Raw genomic sequence first — 13,824 nt, forward strand, 5'->3', positions numbered from 1 at the left:
TTGAAACCTGCTGTTATCGGCTTTGAAAACATAAGCGAACGGCTATACACTCTGCGGTTGCGATGCAAATTTAGAAATATAAGCCTCATTAACGTTGACGCCCCTACAGAAAAGACTGCACAGTCGGAGAAGGATACATTCTACGGGACAATAGAACGAACCCTCGAAACATGTCCTTTCCTAGCCTCTCAAAATCATACTTGGAGATTTTAACAGTCAAGTAGGGGCGGCGCCGGTACGCAGCCGATACGTTGGCTCCCATAGCTTACATTTGGTGCTGGACGCAAGGAGTCATACCCGAAAATCATAGCGGGTGACTTCAATGCCTGGGCCTGTGAGTGAGGTAGCCGAAGAACAAACTTGAGAGGACGTATCCTGTTCGAGGCATTTTGATGTTGTACTTGCCAATGTTGGGAACTCGTTTACGTTCAGACGACGGGGCCTGGGCTCTATCGTCGACCTCACGTACGTGAGCACCGCATTGACGAGGGGAACCACATGGTGTGTCAGTAAGCATTACACCCACAGCGATCACGATGCAATCTTTATTAAGTGCTCCCAGAAAGCGAATAGGGATTCCGGGTTGGATGACTAGGGCGTTCGAGCAGGATACGTTCTCTGAAGCTCTGTCAGGTCATGAAGACCTGTGTGGTACGGCGACCGAAATGGCATCGAGAATCACGCGATGGGTGACCGAGGCATGCGACGCTGCTATGCCCCGGAGGCGAGAGTTTCCAGCATGACATCGAGCAAGAAGGCAGTTCTAGCGATCCAGAGGAAGACCCGACCACGAAGAGCGCGAACGGGATTTTAGGACGCTGCGTGGCAAAATAAAGAAGGCCATTAATAATAATAATAATCGTTGGCGCAACAATACATATTGGATCAGGGCCTTGTTAGAGCACTTCATTCAAGACCGTAACGGTACACTACAGAACACTGTAGGAGGCAATGTGGTCAGCATTGCGCTCGCCCGAGATTATTACCCTGATTTGACTCAGGTACTCATTCACAGCTGAGTCGACTGATATTCGATGTGAAGTCACGATACAAATCCCCCTGCCATCAGCGAGATTTGAACCGCGGCCTTCGGTATTATAACCCAGTGCTCTAACCACTGAGCTATTCGGACACGGACAAGAAGGCCATTCGTAGGAGCAAAAGAGATTGCTTTAAGCGACTGTCTGTGGATGCCAACATAAATCCCTGCGACATGGCCTACAGGCTGGTTATGAAGAAGTTGCAGGATCAAAGAACGCCTCAGGTGACCTGTCCGCGGCTTCTATGAATAATTGTAACCACGCTCTTTCGTCACCGTACTGGGAGCAGGTATCAAACGGAGGCCCAATTAGAGGTAAATGTGATACCTCGTATTACCGAAAAAAAACATGGAGAGGTCTGCGAAAGTTTCCACGATAGCAAGACTTCGGGTTTGGATAGCATTCCTAAGAAAGCACTGAAGCTGACCTGATTGGTTCATAAATACCTTCGAAGCGTGCATCGGGGAGGGCGTATTTCCTCCACAATAGAAAAGGCAAAAATTGGCCATGCCGGGTTTGGGCGAGCGGGCGGGTTTTGAGGACTTAGCATCCTATCGACCTATCTGTCTCGAGAGGCAATGCTTTCTGGCAAGTACTGTGCCGGGGTGACGGCGGATGTAAAAAATGCATTCAGCTCCGCCAACTGGGGCCGCATTAAGGAGTCATTGGGCAGAATTAATGCACATGGTTACTTGGCTAAGCTAATCGAAAGTTACCTATCGGACAGAGCTCTCTGGTACGGGACGGATGACGGACCCAATGAATACATCATCACAGCGGGGGTACCACAAGGTTCAGTGTTAGGCCATCTGCTCTGGAACGTGATGTATAAAGAAGTGCTCTTGCTTCCCGTAGCAGAGGAAGCCACGTTGGTCGGGTTTGCAATGACCTGGCCTTTTAATGATCGTTACAAAGCTCCGGGAGGCGGGGACTGAGCCTGGCGGAGGAAAAGACGGCGACAATCCTCATCACATTACACATTACGCCGGAAAGGAAATACGATCAGTCTGCAGATTGGGAACCATATGATCGTCTCAAAGCCGACCATCAAATACCTTTACATGACTCTCGATGCCTGGCTGAGTTTCAAAGGGCATATATCGTAGACCTGTGAAAAAAATTGCAAGGGCCACCAAGATCCTTGCCAGGATGATACCGAACGTTGAAGAAAACCGCCGGTACTGAGTTTGCGAAACCTTGTCCCATAAAAAGAACTTCTTTTTTTCGTCCTCCTCTAGAACTCGCCAAAAAAGTATTGCCATGGAGTGCCCTGCCGCAATAGCTATTGCCGTATTGGATTTAAGGCAAAGGAGCCGGCGTCTGTTCGTCTAGGGAAGGAAACGGTCCAAATCTACACCAAGCTTTTCGTGATATTACAGGAATAATGTGCTTCAAACACCACTGAATTCCGGATACTACGCCACCCCCAGTTTCGACCATCCTTGTTCATTCCTCTATAGAGTATAGGACATGCACACAGTCTCTATTTTCAGTGAGACCGTGCTTCAGTTTGTGGTGGAAGTGATAAATCCATAACAATGGGACGGCATAAAGGCGAACACAAACATTCACGATGACCGCGATTCGAAAGCATGGTAACGGATCTAGAGACTGATGCTCAACCATCTAGACCACCGTATCCGTCAACTAGCCTTGTCTCGACAAAATAAATATTTACTGAGAGTAACCGTCGGTGAAACAAGAGACAGTCAACTATGAAATCTTTAACAAAAACAGCGAGAAAAAACGAAAGCTAAACCAAAAATGAGTAGAACAGAACAATCCTGAACTCTATGATAGAGAATCTAAGTCTAGACTCAGATTCAAGTGAGAACCAATCCAATTAGGACCCGATGCTTAACGGAGGTGCAGAAACACACCCCATCTGTCAGCACTCCTGACTCTAGGCCAAAATCGGCATCACCTTCACCTGGGTAACAAAAAATTCCTCCGGAAAACAGTTTTCAGTCAAACCCCCTGCGGGCAAACCATGAAACCATAACGCTTGAGTTGTACTAAGATGGAAGGACGGGTCGTCCAGGATATCGCCCGCTAAGGGCAAACCGGTGCGTCAGCTGCCCTTTGATGATGTCAATTTGTCAACCGACAGCAAAGAAATCTCACCCAGCTAAGACGTCATTTGCAGCGAAGGCTATCGAAACCAATGGATGGGTCTTATATGACGACACATTAGTTAACGTTTTTTAATCAAGGTTTGCTTTGACTCAGTATGTATATACCGTGAAATCTGACGGCCAGACTTTGCCTTTGCGAAAATATTAACGACTGGCTGCGGTAGTACTGCTTCTCCCTCAAGCAGATGTGGAAAAGTACGTGGCTCTGGTTTCCAGATAAGAATCTTAATGATGCTGAGACTCTGGAATAACTTGGTGTCTAGAGCAACCTTAACACCATCACACGCATTCTGCTTCAACCGTTCAATTTCAGAAACCCGCAGAAAAGTGATTGGGTGACGTACAAACTTTTACCGACCGCCAAAGGCGCATTAAATTCATTTTTCCAGTTAATGATTTCAACTAGTATGAGAGGAACTTTAAAACATTCCTGTCCACTCAGTATGCCAAAGAAAGGTGAAACAATATGACAGAATTTGGATTTGACAAGACTGAAGAGAACGGGAAATCTGATTGATCTGCAGGCGATCTATGCAAAGAAATCTCCGAAGAAGCACAAAAGGTCGACTTAACGACCATCATAGAAACATTTTTGTCAAAACAGTTCTTAACTTTAGGTAACCTCGAAGATGAAGCAGATGCATGTCAAAGAACATAGCCCGGAGCTGGAAAACCTACATTTACAAAGTGGAAAGTGTACAGAAAGCGATAAGGAAACGGCAAACCATCTGCTCGGAGTACGCTTCCTAGGCACCGTCTAAAATTACAGCTGAGAGTAACCAAGGTCATATACAGCTCTCAATCACTGCTTCGCTCTTTCGAGTGCCTGTTCGTGAAATGGTTCTGAAGCATTAGCAATAGTCGGCCTTGCATTGCGTACAGGGGAGGACCAACGACCAAGTTTGACAATGAGGATAGCGATTTCACTCTTGAATCGTCTTCAATGCCATACTAGTTTTGCAAAAGGTTATGAACCCTGCTTTCGCATTTCTTTTCATAGACAAGGGTAAGTTTGTCCCACTTAAATTTCGGCGTCTCACCATTAGTGGTTTCCCCCAGCGGATACTGCAATAACCTTCTGCTCCAGACAGCTTACTTCACCCAATGCTGTTTTCTGCCCTCCAAATCAGAAGTCGGTCATTACGTAAATTTCTGATGGCTAAATTGCATGAGAGAGTGGAGCTCTGGTTTACTATCGTGAAAGTCTACAAATCGGCCCCACCCCCGACGCTGGTTTACACAATTGCATGATATTAAAATTCCCTTTACTATCATATTTGATTAATGGCCCTAATTTTCTATTATTTGCAGGGCTGTGTAGCAATACTAAGTGCCACTTGGGTTATGAGCCTAACAGTGTTCGGCATGCTGGTACTACCAAAAGGTACATTTTTAACACTATACGAGCTCCCGTCTAACTATAATTATCCTTTCTCATTTTTTGCAGGCTATTACTTCAATGGCACAGGACTAATGGCATGTGAGCCGTTTTATAGTAAACCGTCTTATAGAATTTTAGCAACGTGTGCATTATATTTTCCAACAACAATGATCCTTATGTACTGCTACGGATCGAGCTTTCATATGAGTCGTTTTAGACTCCACGATCAAACCTTAACTAATTCCACATTATCTAGTACAGCAGCTACAACGGCTACAACGGCAGCAACTACATCGTGTACAAATAAGAATGTAAGTGTTATGTAAAGCCAAAATTGAACTCCCATCTCAGCGCAACGCCACCCACTACCACTTACTCCTCCTTGCTTCCATTCTATTTTTTGGACCCACTCACCAAATTCATGTATCTCGGTAATGGAGACGAAGATGTTGCTCTGGATCGATGTCATAACTCGCTCTAATCATGTCCGATATAGTGTCGAGCCCATCGTAAAAAAATTAAGAGAGAGGTGTCATCAATGGTATGTCAATAGGAAACGACCTAAGAGTAAACTAAAAAAAACTAAATACCTTCCTCCAGGCAAACGCTGAATACGCCGAGTAGTTCGGTCGATGGTGAAACACCAGTTTGTGTACACTTGCCGGAATACCGGGATGCATACGATCAGACCCATCTGTTCAGCATTAAGTAAACTGGGTTCCGGGTGACCAGTTTATAAGAAAATCCCCATTGATCCCCAATTACCTCGTCGACTAGCTCTTGCTAGCAGCGAGCTATGGCTTAATTTATCCCGCTGCAGAGTCTCCTTTTAGCTGATCGGTATTCTGCCAATCTGGTGTATGCCTCCCCCTGGTCGTTTAAACACTTTACCAAAAGACGATGCTTATAACACTCCGTAGCTCGTCAAATTTTACCATCCACCAATATATAAAATACATACTTGTCACTGCTGGGTGCTATCCGCAACATGGATGCCTCACAGGCTGTTGACATCAATATTCATATTCCATCATCTATGCTCCCTTCCTTCGAAGCATGGATTGGACACGCCTCATTTCAGTATCCAATCAGCGACTAAAGTCTCTCCCAACCAGGATGCACCCTTCGTGCCTATGATGATGTCGTTCAGAGCGTTAAACCTGCATCTAAAGTTCGCCATCGTCTAATTCGGAGTTAAATAGACGCTGAAAAGCATTATCCCAAAATTGCATTCTGGATGAACACGATCAGACCCATGTCTGCAAGGGACTCATTTGATGTAGCGCTCACTACGAAGCCTCTTCGAAGGTTGTCTGGTACTATGAGAACTGACATGGCCCTCCGCGTGCATATGTATACTGCCGGCAAATTCCTGGAGGATACGCTCCGCGGGGTCAAATTGTGGTTCCCAAAACAAATTCGCGTCCCAAGAGGTTCGTCGGATTATGCCTCCACGGCAAGTACTCATGTTAAACCCCCTCACCCCCGCCACCCGCCACGATCCCTGCAAAAGACACAACTCTGTGTCTTTCACTGAGCGGTTCACACTTGATGTGCTCTTCCAGTTCGGTCTATTCAATAAAACAGTTAAAAAGTCGGATTTCCAAAGAGCACATAAACTCCAGACTAGACAGCAAAAACGTCACCCCCGTCCCACAAAACGCACTTCGGTCAGTTGTCCTCGGACCTAATTTAACAAGGATTCTATATGATAGACACTTTTGCTGGGTGTTATAGTGGACCTTGCCTAGGATTTCCTCAAAGGTCCTGGCTTCCGTCGGTTTAAAAGGCAGCCATTTCTAGCTGGGTCTGTCATTTCTTCGTCTTCTCTTTTATTGCTTTGTCATTCGCATTAGCCTTGACTTCAAATAGACGGTTTTCTGTGTGCGCGGCGGACTGTTTCTTCTGCCTTTTTTACCTACTTTTTCTTGTGCCCTTGAGACTACCTGAATGAAGTCTTCTCCAGGGGCATTTTCTCCTTTCACTCCCCCCCTTTTTTCAACAGGGGACTATCTGCAATTCGTTTGGAATTTACGGTTTTCTCAGCGAAGATTACAACTGCAACTGCAATTCAATAGCTCTTCCATTTTTCGCGTCTTTCCGGACGTTTTTCTGAAGAAAGGTTGCTTGTGTTTTACCACTGGCGTGCATTTCCAAATACCATAAACCTCTTTAGCTCTGGTAAAAGCAGTCGACTGGGCTCCCACTTAGCCTAAGGTGAGCTCCTCAGAGGCTTTTTCCGATACAGAAGCTCTGCAGAGTACTGCCCACAGGCAGTCGAACTAATTTGCTAGGCTTCCTTTCCTCCAGTTTTCAGTCTAGAATGTCGGCAGGTATTTCAGGCATTGATACCTTTTCGCTAGGCACTGTGCCGAATGAGGCATTCTCCCACCGTCCGCAAACGTAGTCTCTCTTTCTACCCCCTCGGTTTTGGTTTTTTTATTGCCCATTGAAATTATACCAACAGATGTACCCTCAGGAACAAAGACTAGTTTCCTGGGGCTGGACCTAAGCTTAGCTGACCTCAAAATGCGCACTACTCGACCAAGGTCCCGGAGGAGCAGGTTTTGGAGGAATTCTACAAAGAAAACTCGAATTAGTCACACCCTCAAAAAATTATGGCTTCTTAAAAAGGGAGTTTTTTATGTTATCTTGGTGATGTTTAAATTTTCAAGTATACCTCTGGAAAAGGAAGGGAAGCATCAAGTCCCCACAATGATATGCAGGGAAAAGAGGACCATCCCTCCTTTCTAACACCGTTTGGAAAATTGTGCCAGTCACCCCCCTTAAACAGTTATGATGTCCCAAATTGGGGCTATTTGATAGTAAAAATGGTAGGGATCAATTTTGAACACCTCTTCCCACAATCCCATTCAAAAATCGAAGCGGTTAGTTATGGTACTTTAGAGGAGCTTCCAACCCTATCCCTGGAGGTGGAGGAGGTAAGAAGGGTATATAGAAGAGATAGGAGGATCCACTCTCTAGTTCCGGTAGAAAATTGCAATGACTTCTTATACTTGAAAAGTCACAGCATCTCAAAACGAGATTATTTTCATACCATTATTAATGACTGGCTTATCGGTATATCAATAACCGCCGTGATTTGCAAAGGGGTTGGAGAGGCAGCCACTCCCTTCCGCACGCGGGTGCCGAGGGCTAAACAAGGGATACCTCCCTCTTTATCCTGCATACTTCTTTTATTCCATCTTCCTTCCGGGGTGAGATTGGAAAATCAAACTTCATCATGATGATATCTAAATACCTCACTTTGAGCACCATCATTTTTTAAGGAGAGGTGACCAACACTAGTTTTTAACGCCTTTCAAAATTAAATTGAATTATTTCACCTCAAAGTGGGCCCCCTTTGTGAAAGTACGAACTCCTCCAAGAGTGGGATTGATGGTTCAACTTTCACCCTATTAGATAAGTGAGTTTACACAATTGTGATGGTCCTCCAAATTCCGTGTCAACAGGTGATCCATTCTCAACAGACAGTCAGTCATGGATGACAGGATTTTAGATTCCGAGCTCCTCGAAGGTTGCACTGTCTGTCATTGTGACGGAGACTGCGCTACACTTAACAAATCAGCCGGCGGATGCTGATGGCTGTTAAGTCCCCTCTCCGTGCGAAGCGATCTTGTCTTCTTCCTTCTCCTCCTACGACTCTGTCCTGTGTATATTTTCCTTGCCGAGCCCCCCCCCCCACCTTCTTGCTCTCCAATTTAACCTTTTCACAAATCACTGCGTTGCTTTTAACAATCCCCCTATACCCCCACTTACGTCGCTGCCGACGCCAATCGTCCTGCTATCGAGTTTGATGCTCAGATCACACGATTTCACTTCCCCGCAAACTTTCCCTTCGTACGGCAAATTTCAATAGTCTGAACTCAACCTCGGCGATAATCGACCTCCTCCCTCCGTTAACGTGTGACCAATCTCCTGCAGTCCCACCCAGCTATCTCCTCCTCCAATTTCTTTGGTTCCTCTGCTAACTTCCCCCAACTGTCATGTGATTTACTCTGGCGATACTTTTCCTCAGTCTATGTTCCCTCTACGCCTTCCTCTTCCCCCGCGCTAGTAGATACAGCTTGCCCCATATCTCCTACCTTCCCCCTCCTTACGCTTGTCTTTACCGAATATCTCACTGGCAAGTTTGACACCAATGTCGGCCGTGACTATGATGACCTGCCAAAACTTTTTTTGCTTAAACCTGGTCAATCAATCTTCCTTCCCTTCTCCATTAGTTTCAAAAAAACTCGAACAGAACCATTTTACTGGTCTGTGGAAAAAGGTTCTCATCATCCCCCTTCACAAAAGTATGATCAATTATGGGCCCTTTATTATTTTTATTCTTTATTAATAACTGCCCCCCCCCCCCTGCCTTTGTTACTTGTCCCTGCTTACTCTATCCCGACAACCTTAAGCTATTTTCCGCTATATCGTCGCTTATAGACTGCGTCTCCCTTCAATCAAACCTAGACACTCTGACTCGTGATGCTCTACTAATGGTGTAGCACTATATGTGTGAAAATGTCACTCTATTTGCTACTCCCTCAAATCCTCACCCACTTCATTTTCCTACTCCCTTGGCGGACATTCCTTATCATACCAAAACAACACTCAAGACTTTGGAGTCACTTTCGACAATGAGCTTGTCCAGCTTTACACTTCGCTTCTCCTCTGATTTTGACTCCATCCAGCATTCCTTAACTCTAGGATTGCTATGTGGCCTTTTTTTTTCTTTTTTTGAGAGGGTGGAAATCTTCAAAAGACACTGTCGGGGCACACCAGCGTGTGGGATTTGTACCCACTAAAACTACCCCCGACTCCCTCCCTGCCCCGCGAAACCACCATAAGGTATTACATCACGGGGCGGAGTCAGCTCACTCTAGCTTAATCCCACTTCTTCTATACACGGCGCACGTGACCGCGCTTTTCTCCTTTCCTCTGCCTTTCGCAATTTATCTTGAATAGATGCGATCATGGAGTTGACAGCATCCCAATTCTCTTGATGTGCTAGCATTTTCGGCACCAGATTTTCTGATACCAGCACCTCTCCTAGAGTCTCCTCTAGATTCCTCCTTTCTTCCACAAATCTCGGCCAATGGAAGAATACATGCTCTAGGTCCTCTGGGACTCCATCACAATTTGGACAGTCGGGTGAGGTCTCCAATTTAAACCTGTGAAGGTATTGGAGATATCCTCCATGTCCCGTAAGAAACTGGGTGAGATTATAATTAATCTCACCGTGTCGTCTCTCCAACCACTCCTTGATGGCAAGAATAAGCCTGTGAGTCTACCGAGCCTTTCCCGAGCGTTCCCACCGCTCTTGCCATCTATTTATGGATCTCTCCCTCTCAGCGTTCTTCGCCTGCAATAAGGGAGAGTTTGGCTTCGCATGGTATATATTCGCCATCTCATCTGCCAAGATGTCAATCGGCATCATTCCAGAGATGACGAATGCTGCATCATCTGAGACAGTCCTGAAGGCAGACCATACCCTCAGAGCTGTCCTCCTGTAGACTGCATTCAGTTTACTAGTGTTAACTGGCATCCGCAACACCTCCCTCCAAACTGGGGTCGCATAGAGCATGATTGAGGTCACCACCCTGGCTATAAGCAACCTAGAGGTACGCCGTGGCGCTCCCACGTTCGGCATCATCCTCGCCAGGGCCATACTAGCACTGGATGATTTATCACAAACATACTGCATGTGTTGCTTATAGCTGAGCTTCCTGTCTATCACCACCCCCAACTATTTGATGGTCGGCTTGGAAGTGATGATATGATTCCCGATTCTAACACAGGCGTAATTTCTCTTCCGGCGCTTCGTGATGAGGACCGCTTCTATTTTCTCCTCCGCAAGCGTCAAACCAGAGCTCTCCAACCAGCATTTGACAGCACTGATTGCCTCGCTTGAGTATAACTCAACATCTTCAAGATGCTTTGCGACAACAACCAGTGCTATATCGTCAGCGTAACCCACCACTTCCACTGGCTTTTACTGTCGATCTGAAAGGCCGCCTTGGCTTTAAACAACTGGGAGTATCTATTATAGATTACTCGCTCTAATATTTTCTCCACCGTGTCCAAAAGACATATGGGTCGATATGACGATGGTTCACCTGGAGGTTTACCAGGCTCGGGCAGAAGTACCAACTTCTGTCGCTTCCATGCCGCTGGAAATATTCCTTCGGACATGCACGCTTCGAACAACTCAGCGAACATGTCCGGCCTGGATTTCACGGCAAGCTTAAGGGCCTTATTCGGGACTCCGTCCAGGCCCGGCGCTTTATTGTCTCCTATTCTACTGCAGATCTTCAGCATCTCATCTCTGGTGACTGGCGGGATTACCGTCACATTCAGAGATGGTTGGAATGTGTCGGTGCTCTCCTCTTGCTGGGGGAATAACCCCTGGATGATTTTCAGCAAGAGGGTGGAACACGTGATCTGCGGAGATGAACAGCCTCTGAATCGTCCTACCCTCCCGTAACTGTGATTGTCTTCCCTTAAAAGTGTTCAACGAAAATTCACCCGCTCCCTCTTCTTTAAGAAAAAATTTCTTCGTCTGGACTACGCTTTTTGAACCATCCCTTCCAACAACAGCCTTAGAACCTAACCGGATTTATGCACATTTTTCAAACTCTCCTCGGGTCTGATGGAGAGCTTCGCCTGTAATGACCTGCCATCTTGTATCTTATAATACACGCTATGCAGATATTTTCTACGTGCCCTTCGCGGAGCTCGAAATCTATTTCCATTCCCCGATTTCTAGACTTTGTCGAAGTTATAACGCACAACAGCTTGGCCCCTTAAACTTGTCTTCTTTCAGTAGTTTTAAATATAGGGTAAGGTTCTTACTTTCTCCTCCTTCGGACGGCAATAAGTAGCTGGCATTTACTCTGTTTATTGTTCTTTAATAATAATAAATAAATAAGGGAACCCAATGTCTACTTTTACATCCCCATGTATAGTAATTTATTTCTTTCAGATTTTAGAACAAGAACGAAATTTAAATGGTCCAACATCTCGTTCGATGGCCGCAATATCACTAGGGTTTATTGTAATGGTGACGCCGTGGACAATACAAGAGATTGTTACAGCTTGCACAGGTTCCAAAGTAACATAATCCACTGTACTTAGTTAAGAAAGATCCTTGCTCAACCAAATTTTCCACTTTTCAGCTTCCTGCGTTTCTAGATTTTCTCGTAACGTGGTCAGCGTTGAGCAATAGTTTCTGGAACCCTTTCTTGTATTGGCTACTAAATTCACACTTTCGTCGGCTGGGTCGACATCTTTTAACAAATAAGGTAAGTATCCTGAATACCGTGATAGTATTTCGAAGGATTCAGTCATTGAAACCATCCTTCTAGTATGCAGATTAAAGTGAGTCCTTTTTCAGTTCTGCCAATATGAAGAGACTCCCGATCACAAATCCCATTGCTGCAATATCATCTCAGAATGTGATCAACTCTCGCTACCGCTTCCACCAGGACCTCCATCCGTACGGCGCTCCGATCAGCACCAAACAACCGTCATTCGTCCAGACATTGAGGGTTTATCAGAAAAATACTGGGGTGAAATCCTCGAGCGAACGGTCAGCTCCAATAGCCTCCATGCTCTTCAGAAGACCTACGGACAAACGCAACATCATCCCCAACAATCTACAACCAATTTTAGTATAACAAATGATTTGAATCTGCAATCGTGCGAAATTGGCGAACGGTTAGCCACGACTTTTATGAACAGCAACGACAATGTCCTGAAAAAGTGCGAACATATCTACCATGATGTGAACTGTGCGAAGAATAAGGTGAATTTCAGCACGAGCGGCAGCTGTCCAAGTTCCAGTATACTTCCAGATATATAGTATTCGTTTAAGGATAGTTCTAAACAAACAACTCAATTGTAAGCGTAATGAAACCAAACTAAGTTAACAGGAAAAACCAAAAATGTCGCAATATCTCGTGCTAGATTCGATGAAAACGTATTAGTGGAATAAAAATTTAACATTTTTATATATGTGATAAAAGAAAATTTGTTTTATTCATTGGTGGTACTCCAGAACAGTGTACAGCTCCAATATAGAACTTTCTTAGGAATTCTTATCACTTACACAGCCTCAAATGTAATGATACTCAAAACAAAATAAAATCTCTTAAAAAACGACTCCCATATGACCCCCTGTTTATAGATACCGACAGCATACCATGTTCATCACCCTTGGGACTATCAATCGACCCCAAACAACATATATTTGGTTGCCATTTACTCCTTGATGAGGCATAGCGCATCAACCACATCACACCCACGTGCCATCGTTCACGGGTACCTGAAATACGCTTCAGCTCCTCCACAATTTCCTAAGATTCTTGCACTCCACTCTACTGTTCTGTGACTAGTGCCCTTGGAGCGACCCACTCGCCGGCCATTTTGGAAGAGTGGCTCCCAATGCATGGCTTAACCAATAATGCAATTGTCGTCCCTCCTTAATATGTGGACCTATCCAATGCCACTTCCGCCTTCCAATCGCAGAGCGTACGAGTAGTGCCACGATTGTGCGCCGACCCCGTTCTTCGTTTGATATAATATCAGTTTTGTTGGTACTTATCTTCAGTCCAACTCTTTACAAATCAAGAGCCATTTGGCCAAAGTCCATGCTCCGGTGAGAACGGTAAGAGAACAAACAGATATCACCATTGTAGTCGATGTATTTAAAAAAAAATGTCATCGCTCATTAAACTCCTCCACGTCCTCTGGACAAAGCGGCATGAAAAATGTCATCGATAACAAGAATAAATAATATAGGTGACACGATGCAACCCTCACGGGCTGCGGTTCAGACGTTAAATTCCTCTAAGATTTTACTTCGATACAACACCTGACATTTTGCGCCATTATGTGTCACTTTGATAATAGCTGGTAGTTTCTCCGTAATGCCTCTCCTGCATAGAACACGCCAGAAACATTCCCAGTTCACGCTATCGAAATCTTTCTCGAACTCAATGAAGAGCAGATGCAGCGAAGATCTAAACTCTGTGCACTGTTCCAAAATGATCCGCAAGGTGTCGAAGTGGTTAATGTAGGTGCATCCCGAACTGAAACCAGCCTGGTTTTTGTCGATCAAGCTTTCGAAATGTTCTTTAATGCGTTCCAATAATTATTTTATCTGTTATCTTTGCAACGGCAGGGAGCACGCAGATACCTCTCCAATTATCATACTCAAAACGGGTCCCCTTCTTCGAGATCTTAACAATCATCCCATTCT

The 13,824-nt window shown here is 45.2% G+C and overlaps 1 protein-coding gene across 4 annotated transcripts in view; it reads left to right on the plus strand.

Annotated features, from left to right (window-relative positions):
- LOC119654875 (trace amine-associated receptor 8c) overlaps window positions 1–12,555 on the plus strand; it is a 160,491-nt gene extending 147,936 nt beyond the window's left edge. For all 4 annotated transcript variants that reach the window (XM_038060476.1, XM_038060472.1, XM_038060473.1 and 1 more), the window contains 5 exons: window positions 4,487–4,559; window positions 4,623–4,867; window positions 11,548–11,676; window positions 11,741–11,866; window positions 11,959–12,555. In XM_038060476.1, the coding sequence (XP_037916404.1) occupies window positions 4,487–4,559; window positions 4,623–4,867; window positions 11,548–11,676; window positions 11,741–11,866; window positions 11,959–12,426 (1,041 nt within the window). In that variant the 3' untranslated portion in view covers window positions 12,427–12,555. The remainder of the gene's footprint in view (window positions 1–4,486; window positions 4,560–4,622; window positions 4,868–11,547; window positions 11,677–11,740; window positions 11,867–11,958) is intronic.
- Window positions 12,556–13,824: the final 1,269 nt, after the last annotated feature.

This window comes from Hermetia illucens, chromosome 4, assembly GCF_905115235.1.
Source record: "Hermetia illucens chromosome 4, iHerIll2.2.curated.20191125, whole genome shotgun sequence".
Taxonomy (NCBI): Eukaryota; Metazoa; Arthropoda; class Insecta; order Diptera; family Stratiomyidae; genus Hermetia; species Hermetia illucens.